Source organism: Ochotona princeps, chromosome 3 (assembly GCF_030435755.1).
Source record: "Ochotona princeps isolate mOchPri1 chromosome 3, mOchPri1.hap1, whole genome shotgun sequence".
NCBI lineage: Eukaryota > Metazoa > Chordata > Mammalia > Lagomorpha > Ochotonidae > Ochotona > Ochotona princeps.
In genome coordinates this window covers 29,874,975-29,893,733 of record NC_080834.1, presented here as the reverse complement: position 1 = coordinate 29,893,733, position 18,759 = coordinate 29,874,975, and the positions used below count along the sequence as shown (strand labels likewise).

The 18,759-nt window shown below is 44.3% G+C and overlaps 1 protein-coding gene across 3 annotated transcripts in view; it reads left to right on the top strand.

The window, feature by feature from the left end:
* The window catches only part of KCNJ15 (potassium inwardly rectifying channel subfamily J member 15), a 45,469-nt gene extending 29,199 nt beyond the window's left edge, over positions 1 to 16,270 (top strand). For 2 of the 3 annotated variants that reach the window (XM_004594110.3, XM_058661625.1), the window contains exons 2-3: positions 11,347 to 11,440; positions 15,112 to 16,270. In XM_004594110.3, coding sequence (XP_004594167.2) covers positions 15,129 to 16,259 — 1,131 coding nt within the window. In that variant the 5' untranslated portion in view covers positions 11,347 to 11,440; positions 15,112 to 15,128 and the 3' untranslated portion in view covers positions 16,260 to 16,270. Of the gene's footprint in view, positions 1 to 11,346; positions 11,450 to 15,111 lie in introns of all 3 variants that reach the window. The other variant, XM_058661626.1, reaches the window with a different exon arrangement.
* Positions 16,271 to 18,759: the final 2,489 nt, after the last annotated feature.

The window sequence follows — 18,759 nt, the reverse complement described above, 5'->3', positions numbered from 1 at the left end:
TAAGAAAGCCAACATGGAAAGGTAGAGTTCATCAAGTGCCCATGGAGTTCTGATCTAAATATAGATTGCTGCAAGTCAGGTCCCAAGGCAAGAGATGGTGAAAATTCTCTGTTCTAGGCATGTTGGCATTTCATGGATGAAGTAACAGCAGAGTATATTTAGCATGTTGTGAATATGAATATGGCTAATTGGCAGTTTCCGTCAGTTGCTGGCAATAGTTTAGAGTGATGACAAATATTATTTTGATTTTTTTGTGTGTTATTTAGTTATGAGGAAAGTGTATGGTAAGCAGTCCATTTGATGGTTTACTAATTTCCTTGTTGTTGAGAAGTCCGAGTTGATTATGTATTTAATATGATAACCTTTTGTGTGCTGTGAATTGCATTAAGAGTTATGTAGGGCAGAGATGATGCTTACTAAATGTACAAAATGGATTGATGAGATTAGCCAGTTAAATCTTTTCACCAGTAAGGCACTCAACAGCCCATGAGATATTTATTAAAAATGTCAAGTAAATCCTCTTATGTTTGTATCATAGTGTCAAATAACAGTAAAATAAACATGTTAAGATCCTTAAAAAAAATACATGCATATTTTTAAATATGATATGCATTTTCCATGAACTTGTAACTCCCCCCCACATATAGATACAGGCTGTACATCTATATTCCTGAATTTCAAGTACCAATTTTTACCATTAGCCTGTGTCAACTATCTCATGCGGCATTCTTAACTCTCAAAATGATTTGCTGTCCATCTGAAATCCAAGTTTAACTGACCATCTTCTATTTTCCATGGCAGTCCTACCACCAAGGAGGTGGGAATGAGTGTCCCCCCAGCTAGTTACCTGCAGATGGTTAAGATGGGATTTCCCCCTGTTTACATCTGGTAATTGGTTGACCATCGAGGTCTCAGAGTTCAAGTCCATGAGAGAATATTGTAAATTTGAAGTTTCTTAACACTCAGAGATCACAAGCTTCTACATTTTCAACTTTGGGCAAAGCAAACAACTCATAAATATTGCTAGTTTTTCAAGTCAATTGACCACAACCCAAGAATTTTGATATTAACTGTGTTCCCTTGAGATGCTCTGAGTTACAGTTCTGTGTCAGAGAAATGTGGTCAGACTTTAGACTGACATAAGACTGTATTTTGAAACTTTTTGACGCTCATCCCATTCTTAAGTAGCTGCGTTCCAAATCAAGCAAGAATCATAATTTCCTTTGTCTGGGATAAGATTTCAAGCCTGGTCATAGCAAGCCACGGAAGTCAACAGGGAGAAACACTCACCCTCTTAAGCAGGTGATTCCCTTATGAACCGAGGAGGCAGTCAGCACACTGCCAGAGGAGCCTGCAGTAGGTGCCTGCTTACAAGTACACATCCATAATATGAACCCTATGTCTCTATTCTTTTCTCACTACACAGATATTGTAAAGGCAGCACAAGCAGAAATAAAATGTGAGCGGTAAGGGTACTGGATTCAGTGTTGCTGTGAGAGAAAGATTTAACCAGGAGACAGCCACTTTGAAATGTTGTAAATCGTGACAAGATGCACTGTAAAAATGCAGCGATCCAGTCTTACACGATTTCTCAAACCATACAGAGGGATTAAAAAAAAACACCTTTTTATTGGCTTTCCAGTTCTTTTCTTCCTTGTTAAATGTTCTAACAATGCTCTTTTTGAAATGTCATTAAGTAGAATTCTTAAAAGTGAAATACTTGTTTACAAGTGCTGTCTGCGGAGGCAGAGGCCTCCTCTCTGACTCACTCCTGGTCACAATCAGATGCTCCCCGATGCTCTGCATTTTCTTTGTCGTAGCCGAAGGGCAGTGTTTTAAGCCATCTGTGCCACTCTGCCGTGTTCAACTTCGCCCAGACAAGAAGAGAACGTGTGGGGCAGTGTGTTGGGGAGTCGAGCGCAGCAGTATGATTTGCCTCGTTTTTCCTCCCAGACATCAATTTTCCTGTTTTACCAGTCATCTCACAACAATGCACATCACAGCCAGACTGTGATTAAAGGGAGAATACGCCTATTACCCACGTCCTCCGCGTGTTGGAGCATGGAGAGACCAGGGGTGGTAAACCAAAGGGAGTTTCCACATGCTGTCCGCTCCTGCACGACCTTACTCTATAGGAAAGCTCCCTGTTGTGATAATGTGCAGCCGAAGCTGGTCACTGGTAACAACAGACAGATGTAGTATGTTTTATTTGGGTTACACGGTTCTCTTGCAAATAAAGGAACTGAAATTAAACTGTCTTTACAAAAATATTCAGCAAATGATACTTCTGACTTCTTCCAGTGCTTGAATTCTTTGCCATGGAAAATGGAAAATGAGCCTCCTGTTGAACACAGTATCTGTTTAAACTTGTCTTTGCTGAGTGGAGAAAGGTTGATGTTGTAAGGAATGAAAAAAAAGCCCTTTTTTATAAAGGGTATGCATTGAGGAGTGCAGGGCATCACTATGCAAACCACATTTAGGGATGGGAAGGGATTTTTTTAGTACTTACGGAATTTGAAACAATAATAATGGAATGGAAACATAGGGAAAAAAGGCTAAATATTTGACCACTGATGCAAATTGAATCATTAGGTGCTCACATGCAATGCAGAATGTGGAATCCATTTTAAAAAAGAAAAATGGTTGTTGGTTTTCCACTGCTTTGTAAAGCCAGAAAGATCTTGAATTCTTGAATTCAAGAGTGAATTCTCGTTAAGGTACGGTTGCTTGGGAAGTAACCCCCCAGATGTACCACTTCAGCAACTCAGGTGAGGAGGGTCTGCGACTCTATGTTTGTACTTAACACTCCCAGTGAGGCTGCTGCTACAGTTGAGTGGTGGGGAGGGGTAGGGGTTGGAAAGGGGTCCAGACACACTGCTCCATGCTATCCTGTCCATTATTCCCAGTGCCCAGTGAGGAGGACAGTTCATTTCAAGTTATTCTCTGACAACCAACAGAGCTAGGTGTCTGTCCTCACAATGCACTGAGAATTACAAAACCTTGTTTCTAGTCCTCGCCTCACTATTGGCTCAGCAACCTTAGGCAGATCCGCTTAGACTCTTCACCCCAGAGTTAAAGTAAGAAGCTCAGACGACACAGGGTCTCTTCAAAGTGTTCCCAGGTAAAGGATAGATTTCGTGGATGTGTGGTTTCAATATCATGAGCATTAAAATCAACTTAACTTTTCCCTTCTGGCCTTTTCTGATCAACGTACTTTTTTATTGATTATTTTGCATTATGTGACAATTTCATAGGCTCTGGGAATCCCCCCACCCCTCCCCACGCCCTTTCCCCCTGGTGAGTTCCTCCACCTTGTTGCAGCAAATTCAATCAAGATTCTTTCTTTGCAAACATATACCAAGCATAGAGTCCAGCTACTTATTGTCCAGATGGGTTGAACAGTTTCTTGGGGAGCCTATTTCTGGTCTGAAGTTAGAGCTGGTAGAATATCATCCCAGTCAATTAAGAGTCCCAATATAACATCAACAGCAATTTACAACATTATGGAATTGACATGGTTTTGAGTAACCAGTATGTTAAAAAAAAATGCAGGTTCTTAACCACATCCTATGATTAGCTCATTGACATTTCAATTTTAGTTTATATACAGGACCGACTGCTATATACCTTAAAATGGCTATAGGGTACTATTCAGCTGTCTCGTGTGTATTTCATTTTAGTATTTAGCCATTTGTTGTGTTGAAGTATAATTTTGCTGATCTGAACTACTATACCAATGCATGAGGGGGGGAATCGGGAGTGATCCTGACAACCTCTTAACAGGAGGTCATGTGCGTGGAGCAGGGGGGCACTCCAGAGTGGAGCAGGTTGAAAGGAGGAAGCTTGGATCCCAACCATTAAGACTCCCAGATCTTCACCACAGACTATTAATACGAGCAACAAGGACTATATCCCAACTGCCAAGGAGGCCACAGGAAATTTGATGCCCTCGGAGGCCAAAAACTCTGAGGTCACCCACCCTCAACCGGAGCTTCCGCAGGGGATGGAAGAAGTCCAAACACTACCGTGCAGAAACCGACGTCATCAGAACGACAACCAGAAGCCCTGAGCGGTACGCAGAAACAGAAGAACAATAAACGTACCCCGGGACCAGGGAGGGGAGCTTTCTCTGGTCCTAGCCTGGCTCCGGCTCTGGACCCCCATTCTCCCTCGCGATGACCATCGGGATTGCTCCGGAAACCCCTCATAGCAAACAAACAATCATACAAACTAAAAAAACCTAAAATAAATAGACAAACAACAAAAAGTAGAGCTTGGAATCTGACAGGAAAGAGCTGGCGTGGATTGGCTTATGCCTCGCTGGGTGGGACACAAAGATTAGTCGCTCCTCACCATGGTGTTGAGGATTTTCCTGCACACCCCCCCAAAAAAAATGATCAACGTATTGAAGGGACCTCATGTATATTGAGAAGCAGATGTCATAACAATAGGACTCCTCAGAACCTGTAATCTACAAATGGACAATGTGACTTCCTTTTGGGCGGAGACAGTGAGTAGTCAGGACCTGATAGATAAGGCTTTCCATAATTATGAGGCCACCATAAGTTTCTCAGTTCAACCTGCCCGGCCCCTACAGCCTTGCGTTGCCCTACTGAGGACTACTCTGCAATGACAGCTCTTCCAACGAGAAACCCAATTTCCAACTCATGGCTTCTGTGTTTCCCAGCAATTCTCTTTCCTTCCAAGAAGATATGCTTGAAGCTTCTATGTCCTAGCAGACTTTGCCTGAACAGTGAAAAACCCTTCTAGAAGCTACTATTCAACCAAATTCACTTTCTCCACCGTGTCAAGGCAGAGGTCCTCTCCTTTGCTTGAAAATAATGACACTGAATTTGTGACAAACTAACAGGGCGCCTGTTTGTTTTCTCTGTAGTCTGTGTAGTTCATAGAGTAGGGAGTCAGGTGGATTGCCAAGTGTAATCTCAGGATTACAGCGTCAGCGTCACCTGAAGCCAGGAGAAGCACTTCCTGGAAGCCTGCTGGAACTGCAGACCCTCCAGCTACACCCGCAGACCTGCAGATCCAGAATCGCTCACTGGCGTGAATCCCTTCTAGTCACAGGTGTGCTATACCAAACTCCGCAAGGATTGGATGCTCTGTGAAGTCAGGGACCTCAGAAGCAAGGACTCTGGATCAGGTCCTCTGGCCATCATAGTTTCCTTGCCTGAAACAGGGGAATAATAAACACCAATAGTAACAGTAGTGCCCCTTTCAGACTCTATGTGGTACATAATGCTTCGCCTGAAGTCTGGAGCCAGATGAGCAGTGACTCGGTCCTTGCTATTTATATTATGGCAGGGGCCAATATCTGAGTATTGGTGGCTTATTGATGCCTGCGACACTGCACCAGAGGGAGGGACACCGAGTGAGAACTGATTTGAACAATGGTGGTAACAGAGGAGTGCAGTGCTGGGGACAGTCAGATCTGGCTGGTTGGCTAACAGAGTCTTCTGTACCGGACTCTCATGAGAAGTGAGGATTATTTTGCCTTCTAAGCTTGGTCCCTTCACCAGGGAAAGGGCAGGGTTATATGCCATAGCTCTGCCATTGATTTGAAAAGTGATTTCTCGCTGTAAGTTCTTCCTTGCCTTATGAAAACAATCAGTGGAATAGTCGTCATGGTCCCTAGGGTAGCCCAGTGTGTCCAGGACAGAACAAATCATGAGGTCACCCAATTCGCAAATCTAGGACTCCTTGCTCCACACACCAGTAGAATAACAGGATAGGGTTCCTTAGGACATTCCTAAGAAGTTATCTTGGCATGATAAGCTCAAATGCTGACTTGAAGGTAATTTTACAAGGATTGGTCACCCTTTGTATGGTGTCTTTTGGGATCAGACCACTCTGTCTTCCTGCTTATAACCTTAGTGACAAAGGATTCTTTCTCAATTTACTGTTTGGTCATGGAATGACAGACATTCAGAATGCACATTAGGAAAATTTCAGGATTCTTCTTTTTTTCAAATATGGTGCCTTGTAAGTCAGAAATGTAATCCCCAAACTCAGAACTCTATAGTAAGAGTGCCCTGTGGTCAGGTGTCTCCTCAGCCACAGAGGACTCCAAGCCCCTCATGGAACACAACACAAGCACCATTTTCTCATCCTCCTCACCAGCCCTGTGAGCTTCAGCTGTAGCTCTGGTCTAAGCAGTTCCTCCTTCCTGCTCTCCAGGAGAGGAACAGGCTGACGGGGCACCCATTCGGGAGCAGCTGCAAACCCCATATTGATGCTGAAACTTCCGTACAGGTAGAAGTCACTCCATCAACCCAGTGACACAAAGGAGTAGAAAACACACAGTCCAGGGTGAGACCCAGCAAAAGGTCCTGTCTGAGCAGTCCCAGCAAAGAGGTGCACAAATGACTACAAGCCATAGCCAACAACTACCCACAGCAGCGCCCAGTTCCAACCTCCTGTGTTCAAGGCGCAGCTCCTGGTAGCCATGGAAATGGCTGCCAAATGTACCATTTTCCCCTAGAATACCCTCAGACCCTTCTGATTCTGTTGGAGATGAATGAGCCATCACACAGCCCCCAGAACGCTGTCATTCTTCCCAGCTGCCCTCCCTCCCCAGTGGCCCAAAGGGAAAAGTGAATTTCCCCAAGAGAGAAGAACCCTTGGCCTTGGCAATCTACCCTGTCAGCTCTGCCGGCCTGTTCTTTCTCAGTGAGCACGTCCATTTCTGAGGACTCCTGGGCTGGTGATATGGAGGAAGTCATGAGCTGTCAGGGCAGCCTTTGAAGCCAATCCCAGGCTGTCCTGACGATCCAGGAGGGGGATGGAATGGGGCCAGAGGCAGAGGCCACAGAGCGTGTGTTTGTGTGACCAGAGTCACGGGGTCTAAAGGAGCCTAGCCACGCCTCACTGGTTTTATTTTCAATTATTTTTAAAGCCTTATTGCTCAGTGAACTCCAGTCGGTTCTTGCCATGCATTTTTTTCTACTTAATATTTAAACCTGTGTATAATGATGATGAAATTTAATCTGGATATTTGGGGTTTGTAGACAAAGAGAAAAATCACCAAAAACAATGGATGTGGTAGAAATTTTAACTTGCAAGAAAGCTTTCAGGACAGCTTTTGTTGTGAACAGGAAGCTGTGTTTTGTCAGAGCTTATAAGTCGGATCTTTCACCTTTCCCATTTGTCTGGAAACCCTAACTTGTGCCTGTGCTCACGTTTCACTCCCACTATCTCAGCACCCTGTCTGGAAGTGTGGGCGATGAGGTGGCTTGAAGTCTCAACTTAGGAAACTCTACATTTTGAAAGCTACCCTCCATAGTGTTTTTATGGTGATACCTCTATTTTGCGAGTCCACCCTGATGTTTGGAACGAAGTTTTTCCAGGCTGGGCATTTGCAAGCATCCAAAATGTGGCTCAATAGAGGTCTAAGCTTTTAGTGAAGCTCAGTGGTCTAGTCACTAGGAAGGAGATAGAAAGCAGTATTCAGTGGAATATTTTGGTAACAAAGTACCCACATGACAACTAACAGAAGAGTCCCGTTTGTAAGACCTGGATAAAAGGTATTGCAGAAATAAAGATGTGCTAACAGAAGAGAGGAGTGAAAGTTTATTGTGGGAATTGAAGAAATCTCTACACTTCATTGTAATTAATATTCCAATTAAAATTGTATATTCATGCACAGCATAAATATAACTGATGCCTCATTGTAATTATGTATTCAATTCACCTTTTATAATAGATATATATGTTCTATAAAAGGTATATAATAAATATAAACAACATGTTATGTTATAGCTTGAATCACATTATCCATATCCTTTTTTTTTGTGATGTTAGGAAACAGGCTCACTCAGGAGGCTAGCCATCCTGGAGGAAAGGCAAACATTATTAGTTTCAATAGTGCTTTTCTGGATCCTCATGCAAGCAGGAACACATTTTTAAGGAGAGAGAGTTGAGGGAGGTTAAGCAGGACATTGGACTTGGAGCTCTATGTAGACTCTTGCCCTAAAACAATTCATATCCAGGCTTGGATGGTTGACAGCAGAAGTTATATTTTCCCGAAAAGGAATAAGCAAGTGTTCTCGCAGCACACAGGCTACAGTGGGTGAAAGTTGGTCAAGTCCATGCATAGAAAATGTGTGGCTGGCATGCAGTGGTACGAGTACCCAAGACGGTCAGTGTTGTTGCTGATCCGAAACTTCCCTACCGTGATTACTTGTCTGCATTTTTTTATTGTTCTATTATTACTGTTGCTTTCTATCAATCGTTTTTCTATTTTGGGCACTTGTAACTACTCTAATGTAACTCCATTATTATTCATTATGTGTTTATACATAACTGTTTTCATTGGTTTGAAAGGTAGAGTTGCTTCCCAGACAGCCACAGGGGGCAGGGCTGGCTAGATGGCAGCCAGGAGCCATGAACCTGGGTGTCCTCTGCTGCTCTCCCAGGTGCATTGACAAGGGGCTGGGTCCGAAGTGGAGCAGCGGGCACTCGCGCCAATGCACCTGTGGGAAGCTGCGTTTCAGACAGCAGTGCAGCGCGTTAAGTCGGTAGTCCACAGCACCAGCCTCTACACGTTTCTACTAATTATCATGGCTTTCTGGCCATTGGCAGGTTGATCCCTCTGACAGAACAGCTTATTCCGGAAAGCTGTGATTGGTTTCTTAGGCTCTCCATTCTTACGAAAGCCTCTATCTTTCATAGAGGAAGTAATGGAAACTGTCTCACTTTCCTCATTCTCCTGGTTTTGTCCCTAACACTGGAAGCATAGCTCTTCAGATAGCAGAGTAACTTTCTAATGTGCCAGCTATTGTGTTACATCCCTCTCAAAGAGAGGGAGGGAGAGACAGAAAGGAGATCTTCCTTCCACAATAGGCAGGGCTGGTCCTGATCAAAGCCATTTTCCTTCCTTTGTTATCAGAAAACAAACACTCCAGTGCGTAAACACCACATACCTTCACATCACACATCTTTCCTTGGCTTGAAGCAGGGGTGGTTGGTCACTCAAGAGCTGCAGAGATAATGCCTCAGTGTAGATCTTGCCTTTTTGAGGACTGCAACCCTAACCATGGGAGGCACGTTACAACCCACACTGTGGAAATAAGTACTCATTCTAGAGACGAAAGGAAGCTGCTGATAACTTGGGTAGAACTTGCTTAGCTCAGGAATTCAGAGAGGTGAAATGACAAGCTAATATCATCTATTGTTCTTCTCATCCATAACTCTTGGGACAGTTACATTGCCCTTCAAAAGTTTAGAAGTTGAAAACCAAATGGATAGAGGTATCATTAATGAGAAACCAAACCGAACCAAATCAAAAAAAAAAAAAAAAAAAGCAAAAAACAAAAAAACCTAAGGCACCAATATAAAATTACATGAAATAAAAGTGCCTTCAACAGTGAAGCAAGGACCCCAGCACAGTGGCCTAGCAGCTAAAGTCCTCGCCTTGCACGCCCCGGGATCCCATATGGGCACCGGTTCTAATCCCAGCAGCTCCACTTCCCATCCAGCTCCCTGCTTGTGGCCTGGGAAGGCAGTCGAGGACGGCCCAATGCTTTAGGACCCTGCACCCGTGTGGGAGACCTGGAGGAGGTTCCTGGTTCCCGGCTTCGGATCGGCGCAGCACCAGCCATTGCGCTCACTTGGGGAGTGAATCATCAGACGAAAGATCTTCCTCTCTGTCTCTCCTCCTCTCTGTATATCCAACTTGGTAATAAAAATAAATAAATCTTTAAAAAAAAACAGTCAAGCAAATTTCATGTGGAATGCAGAATGAAGAACAAAACAGGATGAATTTGCTTCTGATGAGGTAGAAGTAAGGCACATAGTGGGACTGATGGATGCAAGAAGATATCAGAACTTGATAGAACAGTGTTTTCTTCTTTTCCAAACATGGTGAGCTACCCTGGGGGAATCTAGCCATTATGGGAATGTAATAATTGGGAAAAATTCAGCTATAAAAAAGTAACTGGTAAATAATTCATGAATCAGAAAAGAAATATGAGACTGCTTGTGAAGGAGATTTTGGAGTCAGCATTGGGCCCAGAAGTGAAGACATGCTTTAAGATGCTTACATCTCAAGGGACTGGCACAGTGGGATATCGGGCTACTCCTCTGCCTGTGGTACCTGCATCACACATGGACACTGGCTCATGCCCCGGTTGCTCCACTTCCGACCCATCTCCTTATTTATGCCCTGGAAAAGCAGACCAGGATTCATCAAGTCCTTGGGTCCCCTGCAACATGCAGGAGATGTAGAAGAAGTTCCTAGCTCCTGGCTTTGGACCGGCTCCACTCTGGTTATTGTGACCATTTGGGGAGTGAACCAACAGATCAAAAATCTTTCCCCCTGTCTCTCCTTCTCTCTGCAAATCTGCCTTTCCAAATAAAAATAAAGAAATTTTTATGTTATAAAAAAATGTTTGTATCCCACATGAGAGTAGCTCAGTCAGTATAGGCTTTGGTTCCTGGCCAACCTTCCTTGAAGGCACTGAGTGATAAATCAAATAATTGGGTCTCATGTGGGAGACTTAGATGGGGTTCCAGGCTCTTGGCATCAACCTGGCCTAGCCTTAGACATGTTGGAAATTTGTGGAGTGAATTGGTGCATCGAGTCTCTCTCTCTCTCTCATTAGATAGATAGATAGATAGATAGATAGATAGATAGACAATTGATAAATAAAACCATAGATAAATAAACATAGGAAGTGTTACTTCAGAAAAGTAGGCTGTAAGAGAACCCTCTAGATTTAGGATGGATTATCTGAGGCTGCAGGAGCCTGGAGGGGCATTGTAGAGGACTGAGGAGAACAAATCTTGCTCTCCAAAGCTTTGCAACCTGCCCCCTTGTGCCAACACCCAGAGAAGTCCGTCCTAGCACCCGGGTTTCAGTGGCGGCCTGTTTGTGAAGCTCATGTCCTAGGGGATGATCCTGACAGTTGTTTCCCCTCTGATAGTCTGTGACTCAACGGGAGCAATGCAGTTCCACAGGCGGTAAAAATATTCTAGACTCTTCCCTTCCAATGCTCACTGTTTACTTCCTCTGCACTTCCTCTTCCTGCCTCTGCTTGCAGCTCCGTTCTCAGCAGGCCTCAATGGGGGAGGGTTCACCCTGTCTTTCCAGGGTGTCTTGCCACCACGCTCCCTCCAGGAGCTCGGCATCTAGCCTGAGGGCTTTTGATGGTGAGTGTAGTCGGATTCTGGAAACATCCTTGAGCTTTCACCCTTTCCTGGGCACTGTGTCAGATGGCCAGGGACTGGAAGGTAAATGTACCACAGGCTGTGGCCCTGAGGAAGTCACTGAGAGCCAGCTGCAGTGGGGTGCTCTCCATAAACCCCTGAAACACGTGTCCCTCTCTCTTTCAGGCAGTAGCGGAAGCCCATGCTAGCCAGGTGGGTGAAGGGGAGCAAGGACGTTCTTTCTACCTGCCTGGAAAGAAGACACCTTCTGACCTGCTGAGTGAGTGAGGTGGTAAAGGGGTCTGAGGGCGTGTAGGACTCCAGGGGGAGGGAGGACGACAGAGTGGGAAGCAGCACCCTTGGCCTGCCTCTTTTTCTGTGCTGTGTCTCCAGCAAACCATGCTGGGGGGAGGACGGTGTGCGCCACTGATGCCATTAATTCTAGCACTAGGTATACCAGCACAGGGAGAGAAAGAGACACAGGCCCATGCAAGCCTAGCCTGCCACCCCTATGAAAATGAAATGAGAAGACAAGGTCCGCGCCATCGCCTTCTCAGCAGCAGGGCGAGATTTTTCAGTATCTGGCTGCAGACTGAGCTGGGAAGCTGGCAGGTGCCCACAGGACCCTTGGATGTCAGTCCGACTGGAAAACCTAAGCCTCTGTTTTTATTTCAGTGGCTTGACTGGCATGTGCTTTGCCTAGCAGCCCTTTTTTATTTTATTTTTTTCAACTTCATGCTGCTACTTGAACGTAAGCTGTGTTTGTCGTTGGCTGCTCATGTTACGAGCTTGCCTATGCGTTGAGGCATGCTGGCATAGCATGCCCTTTCCAAATGTTCATTGTGGTCACGTTCTCCGGGTTGCCAGGAATTTAACCAGGAAGGAGCAAGTGGATCAGTTCTATCCTATTCTTTGCGTCTAAGCTGCTTCCAAGAAAGATGGAGGTGACACTGAGAGATTTTGAATAACCTGTGGTCCCTCTTTGCATGGATAATGAAAGAATGTCTTTCCGTTCCAAGAAAAAAAGAATCCATTTCAAAGATGTGCCCTTAATAATGGAACAGGAAAATAAAAACACCCACAGAGCCACGGCATCCTGAACAGGTGTTTAGCCACTGCAGGGGATACAGTGTCCATTTCCTTGGGAGGATTTGCCCAGGGGATCACTTTCCAAATTTCCATTGAGATAATGCTGGCAGAATAAGGGAGATTACTGCATGAATCACAAACCAGTGTATACAACCCCTTTGTAAAAGGAGGGTTTTTTTTCTTTTCCTTACAATGTCAATGAAATGGAAAACCCCATGCCAGCTAGGTGAGCTTACCCTGTATTCACTCACATTATCTTTTCCAAGGAAAATAGGGGCCATTGATCTTAGTGATGATGCAGGTGCTGTAAGATGCCCATGGCTCACAGGCAGCTTGTTCCTGCCTGTTACACGGGACTGAGCAGTTCCAGGGCTGAGAGCGGGAGCCCAGCACGCCTGTAGGTAGGCTTTTCTTCTGCTCTGGTGTTAGAAGCACACTCAACCTTTTCACCTAGTCTCTTCATGCTGGGTTTATGGAGTTCTAAAGGGGAACATGACATTCTTGCCGTCCCTCAAATGGCATTGGCAATTCCCCTCCCCCTTTTTAAGATTTATTTACTTTTATTGCAAAGTCAGATATACAGAGAGAAGGAAGGACAGAGAGGAAGATTTTCCATCCACTGATTTACTTCCCAAGTGGCCACAATGGCAGGAGCTGATCTGATCTGAAGCCAGGAGCCAGGAACTTCCTCCAGGTCTCCCACATGGGTGCAGGGTCCCAAGGTTTGGGGCTGTCCTAGACTGCTTTCCCAGGCCACAAGCAGGGAGCTGGATGGGAAATAAGGCTGGTTGGATTAGAACCGGCACCCATATGGAATGCAGGTGTGTTCAAGGCGAGGACTTTAGCTGCTAGGCCACTGTGCTGGGGCCTGGAACCTTATTCTGAGACTACTCTGCATAGTGATTCAGGCACAAATAAAGCTTAATTGCTTGCTGAAAATATGTTTATGCTCTAAGCTTATTCCATCCTCGCCGAGAACTAGGAGAGGTGATAAATTCTCCAAATGGGGAGGGAGGTGGGGAAGAGTTGCTGTTATAAAAACTGTCCTGAAAAAGCTGGGGTTTAAAAAAATTATCTGTGTCCAAGGCTGTGGTGTTGCAGCTCTGTCTACAGGAGGGACATCCCATACAGGTGTTAATTCAGGTCCTGGCTGCCACACTCTGCTCTAGCTCCCTGAGAATGTGTTTGGGAATATGGTGGAAGATGGTGTAAGTCCTTGGGTCCTGGCACTCATGTAGGAGACCCAGAAGAAACTCCTGGCTCCTGATTTTGGACCAGCCAAGTTCTGGTTTTTGAGGCCATTTGGGTAGTAACCCAAAGAAGCCGTTGAACTTGACTGGACAATAAGAGGCTGGACTCTATGTTTGGTATATGCTGGCAATGGGGGAATCTCAACTGAACTTGAACTGTGGTTATGCAACAAGGTGGAGGAATCCACCATGGTGGGAGGGTTTGGGGAGGGGTGGGGAGAATCCAAGTACCTATGAAACTGTGTCACATAATACAATGTAATTAATGAATTAAAAATAATAAATAAATAAATAAATAAATAAATAAATAAATAAAGGGTAGTAACCCAGTGGATGGAAACTCTATCTCCAAATATTTATCTCATATATATATATATATATATATATATATATGAAACTGTGCCTTTCAAATAAATAAACAAGCTTTTAAAAATTGTCAGTGCCACACAGCTAATTTTTTTTTATGAATTTTGAAAAGCACAGTTACAGAGAGAGAGGGAAATACAGAGAGAGACAAAAATCTCCCATGTTCTGGTTTCTTCCTAAGTGGCTAAAATAGCCCAGCTGAGCCAGGCCAAAGCTGGAACCTGGAATTTCATCCAGTTTGCTCCATGGGTGGCAGGATCCCACGCACCTGGACTATGTTTCAGTGTTTTCCCAGGCATGTTCACAAGGAGCTGGCTTGGAAGTAGAGTAGCTGACACCTGAGCCAGTACTCAAATGGGATGCTCATATTACAGGTGGCAGCTGAACTCACTTCGTCATGATGCTGGTCCTGCTACTTAAGTTCTTATAATTTATGTTAGTATTCTCACTGTCACATCAATCATTATTGTGATGGGTGGTGGATTTAAGCTAAACAAATTTAGTCATCAACAAATGTTCATGACACTCAGGGTTATATGCCTGACTGTAATATCACAAAGAAAAACATGAGACCATTTTGTCGACTATGAACTTGTTTGGTGATCACGATTCTCATTTAGTCATCTCGCAAACCTGAGAAATAGCCTTTCCTCCTGTTTTCAAAATTAGGAAGCTGAGGTCCAGAGAGGTTAAACAACTTGCCTGGGTTCCCACAGCTGGTGAAGTGCGGAGTGGATGTTTAACTCATACTTGCTTTTCATCCAAGTCTGTGTTCTGAGTGAACTTGTCAGCTGAACTTGCCTCCCAAAGTCCACCTTGAGCAGCTGGCCCGGGTACCCAAGGAGTTCCTATTTTCAGTTTCAGTCAACCTCAGGTCAAAAACAGTTGGGGAAAAGGGGGCATATATTGAATGTCTACATATTTTCTTTCTTGTCATTATTTCCTATATAGTGCTATATAATAACTTATTTCATAGCATTCCAATAGTACTTGGCAGTTAATAGTGGGGAGATGACTTAAAAGCATAAGGATGATTTCATATCTACACAAATTTGACACAATTTAATAAAACAGAGTTGAATTGGCCTGGATTCTTGTATCCTCAGGGCATGCAAGATCCAATTCTCCATGGATACTGAGGGTTGGCTGTCCATTCGTACTAGTTTTCTGTGATTCTTCTAGTTTTGTTTTTCTGGCCGTTCTAGTTATGAAAGTAATGAGCTGTCTTTCTTGGTCGTCTCCTTAGGTGGCCTCAAGACCCTGATGATGGACAGCCTTCACATGGGCATGCCCAGTGCCGCTCTGGTGAAGCACACCACTGGGGCTGGACTCAAGGCCCATAGGCCTCGAGTCATGTCCAAGAGTGGACACAGCAACGTGAGGATCGACAAAGTGGATGGCATATACTTGCTGTACCTGCAAGACCTGTGGACGACCGTGATCGACATGAAGTGGAGATACAAGCTCACCCTGTTTGCTGCCACTTTTGTGATGACCTGGTTCCTTTTTGGAGTGATCTACTACGGTATTGCCTTCATCCATGGGGACTTAGAACCCAATGAGCACATTTCTAATCACACCCCTTGCATCATGAAAGTGGACTCTCTCACGGGGGCCTTTCTCTTTTCCCTGGAATCCCAGACAACGATTGGCTATGGCGTCCGCTCCATCACGGAAGAGTGTCCTCACGCCATTTTTCTGTTGGTGGCTCAACTGGTCATCACCACCTTGATTGAAATCTTCATCACGGGCACCTTCCTGGCCAAAATCGCAAGACCCAAAAAGCGTGCCGAGACCATCAAGTTCAGCCACTGTGCAGTCATCACCAAGCAGAACGGCAAACTGTGCCTGGTGATCCAGGTGGCCAACATGAGGAAGAGCCTTTTGATCCAATGCCAGCTTTCCGGCAAGCTCCTCCAGACCCACGTCACCAAGGAGGGAGAGCGGATCCTGCTCAACCAAGCCACAGTCAAATTCCACGTGGACTCCTCTTCTGAGAGCCCCTTCCTCATCTTGCCCATGACCTTCTACCACGTGCTGGATGAGACCAGCCCCCTGCGAGACCTCACTCCGCAAAACCTGAAGGAGAAGGAGTTTGAACTTGTGGTCCTGCTCAATGCCACGGTGGAGTCCACCAGCGCTGTCTGCCAAAGCCGAACCTCCTATGTCCCGGAGGAGATCTACTGGGGCTTTGAGTTTGTGCCTGTGGTGTCGCTCTCCAAAAATGGAAAGTACGTGGCGGACTTCAGCCAGTTTGAGCAGATCCGCAAGAGTGCAGACTGCACACCTTACTGCGCAGATTCTGAGAAGCAGAAGCTGGAGGAGAAGTACAGGCAGGAGGACCAGAGGGAGAGGGAGCTGAGGACCCTGCTGCTACAACAGAGCAACGTCTGATCCACAGACGGGGGCTCCCAAGTGTCCTCTAGGAGAAACAAAACATGAGGACCCACTCAGAATACCCAAACAGACATACAGCAACCATCTTTTTCCTTGGTTGGGTGGCCAGCCAAATTTCTCTGTGCTTGAGACGGTTCCCGATGTGCCTTGTCTGAACTGAACTCTCGCAATGCAAACTTTCAGAAGAAGGGCTACTCTTGGAAGAACTTGGTGTAGGGCAGAGAAGAAAATGCCCTCTGGGATGAAGCAGCATAAAGAAATGCACCTCCATGTAAGAATATCAGCAATGATCTATGGTATTTATTTAATCTGGGTATCAGATTGGAAATGTGGGTCAGTTTCGTATCATTGCTCTAAAAATACTCCTCTTGTTCAAGCAAAAAAAAAAAAGATTATATACTGATTGTCTGGCAATGCCTCCAAAAGGATTGATGAGGAGATTCAACACTCATAAAATACAATAATTGTGTTTTTACATATGTTCCGTGGACTGGAGTGAAATTGACCATATTAGCAAATAACACTTGTGAAAAGATCTCCAAATAAAGCTGATACTCTTACCCCTCTCTGTTCAAAAATATGGCTCTTAAACCAGGAACATAAGCATAGAAAAACTTCTTAGCAATATAGATGATTGGACCCCAGCTGAACCTGCAGAATCAGTGTCTGTGTCCTAACCAGACCCTCATGAAGTCCAAGTCCAAACCAAAGTTTGAAAAGCTCTCTGCACCGTGTTTCTGAAACCACACGGGAGAGTGATGCGCTGGATCCCACATTCACGTTGACTTCCAGACCAATATTGCTTTCACCCATGGCCGTTCTTATCTGTTAAAATCATCTTGCCCACAAAGGAACTGTAAGCTTCTGTGTGGCTAAGGGTTGAGGAACTCCTAAATACAAGATGGTTTCTTGATCCGTGAATAAAATCTGATAGTCTTATACCATGTAAAGAACATGTTCAGCATTTCAGTAAGTCTCCTATGACTTAGTGTTTGAGAAGGAATGTTTTGTGCCTGGTGCCCTGCAGAGAATCAATGGGCTGTGATGAGTTAAGTGTGCCACAGGGGATTCCCATTTCATGTGTGTGCTCAATGAAGTAAAAGGCCTTGAACAGGCAGGTGGGTGCACGATCCTCTGTGAGCGCTTCCTCACACAAGCTTACATATGCATGCAGATGGACACACGCTCTGCAGGCGTTACAGAGAGTATCGTGGATGAAAGAATGGGACAGTCTTCCATGAAGACGGTTACTGGTATTGGAGTCCACTAGAGCAGGAACCCTGAGACCCCAAAAAATCAAGGGAAGTAAACTAAGTTACTAGGAAAATCTGGGTGTATCTTGGTTTCCTTAGCTGTGAATGCTCTTCCATGAGGGGGGGAAATGTGCGAATCACCCTTTGGTCCTACACTTGGTAGAATGGCTATAATGCAGGTGTGAGGGCAAAGCGGCGAGGTTTGGAAAACAGCAATCCCAATACATACACAAAAGGGAGGAGTGTGTCTTTAGTTATTCACGAATTTTTAAGTTGTTTTTGCTTATAATTTCATGTGAGAGTGCTTTACATCTCCATTCTTCAGGGGAAAATATGCTGGTATAGTCAGACATTAGCTATTTTAGTTATTATTCTTGATTTTATGTATGTTGTAGTGTATTTGATGGGAAACTAATGCTACATGCATGTTTACAGCTTTTCTATTGCACTATTGAAATGTTACAGTATTTATGTCAATTTTCATTTGAATGTGATCAATATTAGCAGCCTTGCTCACTTATATTTTATATGGTACAATGAGACAGCATAAAATTTAGAAATATTTTTCATGTTCATTTCATATGCCAATTTTCACATTTGTAAGACTTGCTCATATTATAGGTTGTATCACATACAAACACTCAGAATGTCTTGAAAACCAGCCCACGTACACATCAATAAACCACATTGTTCGTGCGATAGTAAGCAGCTCTTCTTTCCCAGATACACTGAACTGTTATTATTTCAAACAAAACATTCTCCAGTTGGTACAGTCACCACAGATGCAGGTAGCAATCTCATTTGATTACATCTGGACAGACTGCTGATCACAACAGTTTTTAACATTCAACTAGAGCATATTCCAATGAATAGAAGATCTTCAACTCAAAATACCTTGTACAGTTTGAAATGTATCAAATGCGTTAGGCCTTCTCAGTCAAACTCTACAAAATGTACTCCATTTGAGAAACTAAGAAGTAAAACATGAGCACATCACTGTCATCCCCAAGCGTGTCTCATCTTGTTAGTGAGACCGATACTAACATCCCGCCTTGTAGCTGATGGCCTCAGACGGTGAAGCCAAAATCACTCACCAGTCTTCAGTTTGGGACAAGGATTTCAATATTACCAAGTGTAAATTAAAGTACTTTTTAAATAAAAGATTTATTTATTTTTATCGGAAAGTCAGATATACAGAGAGGAAGAGATACAGAGAGGAAGATCTTCCATTCACTGATTCACTC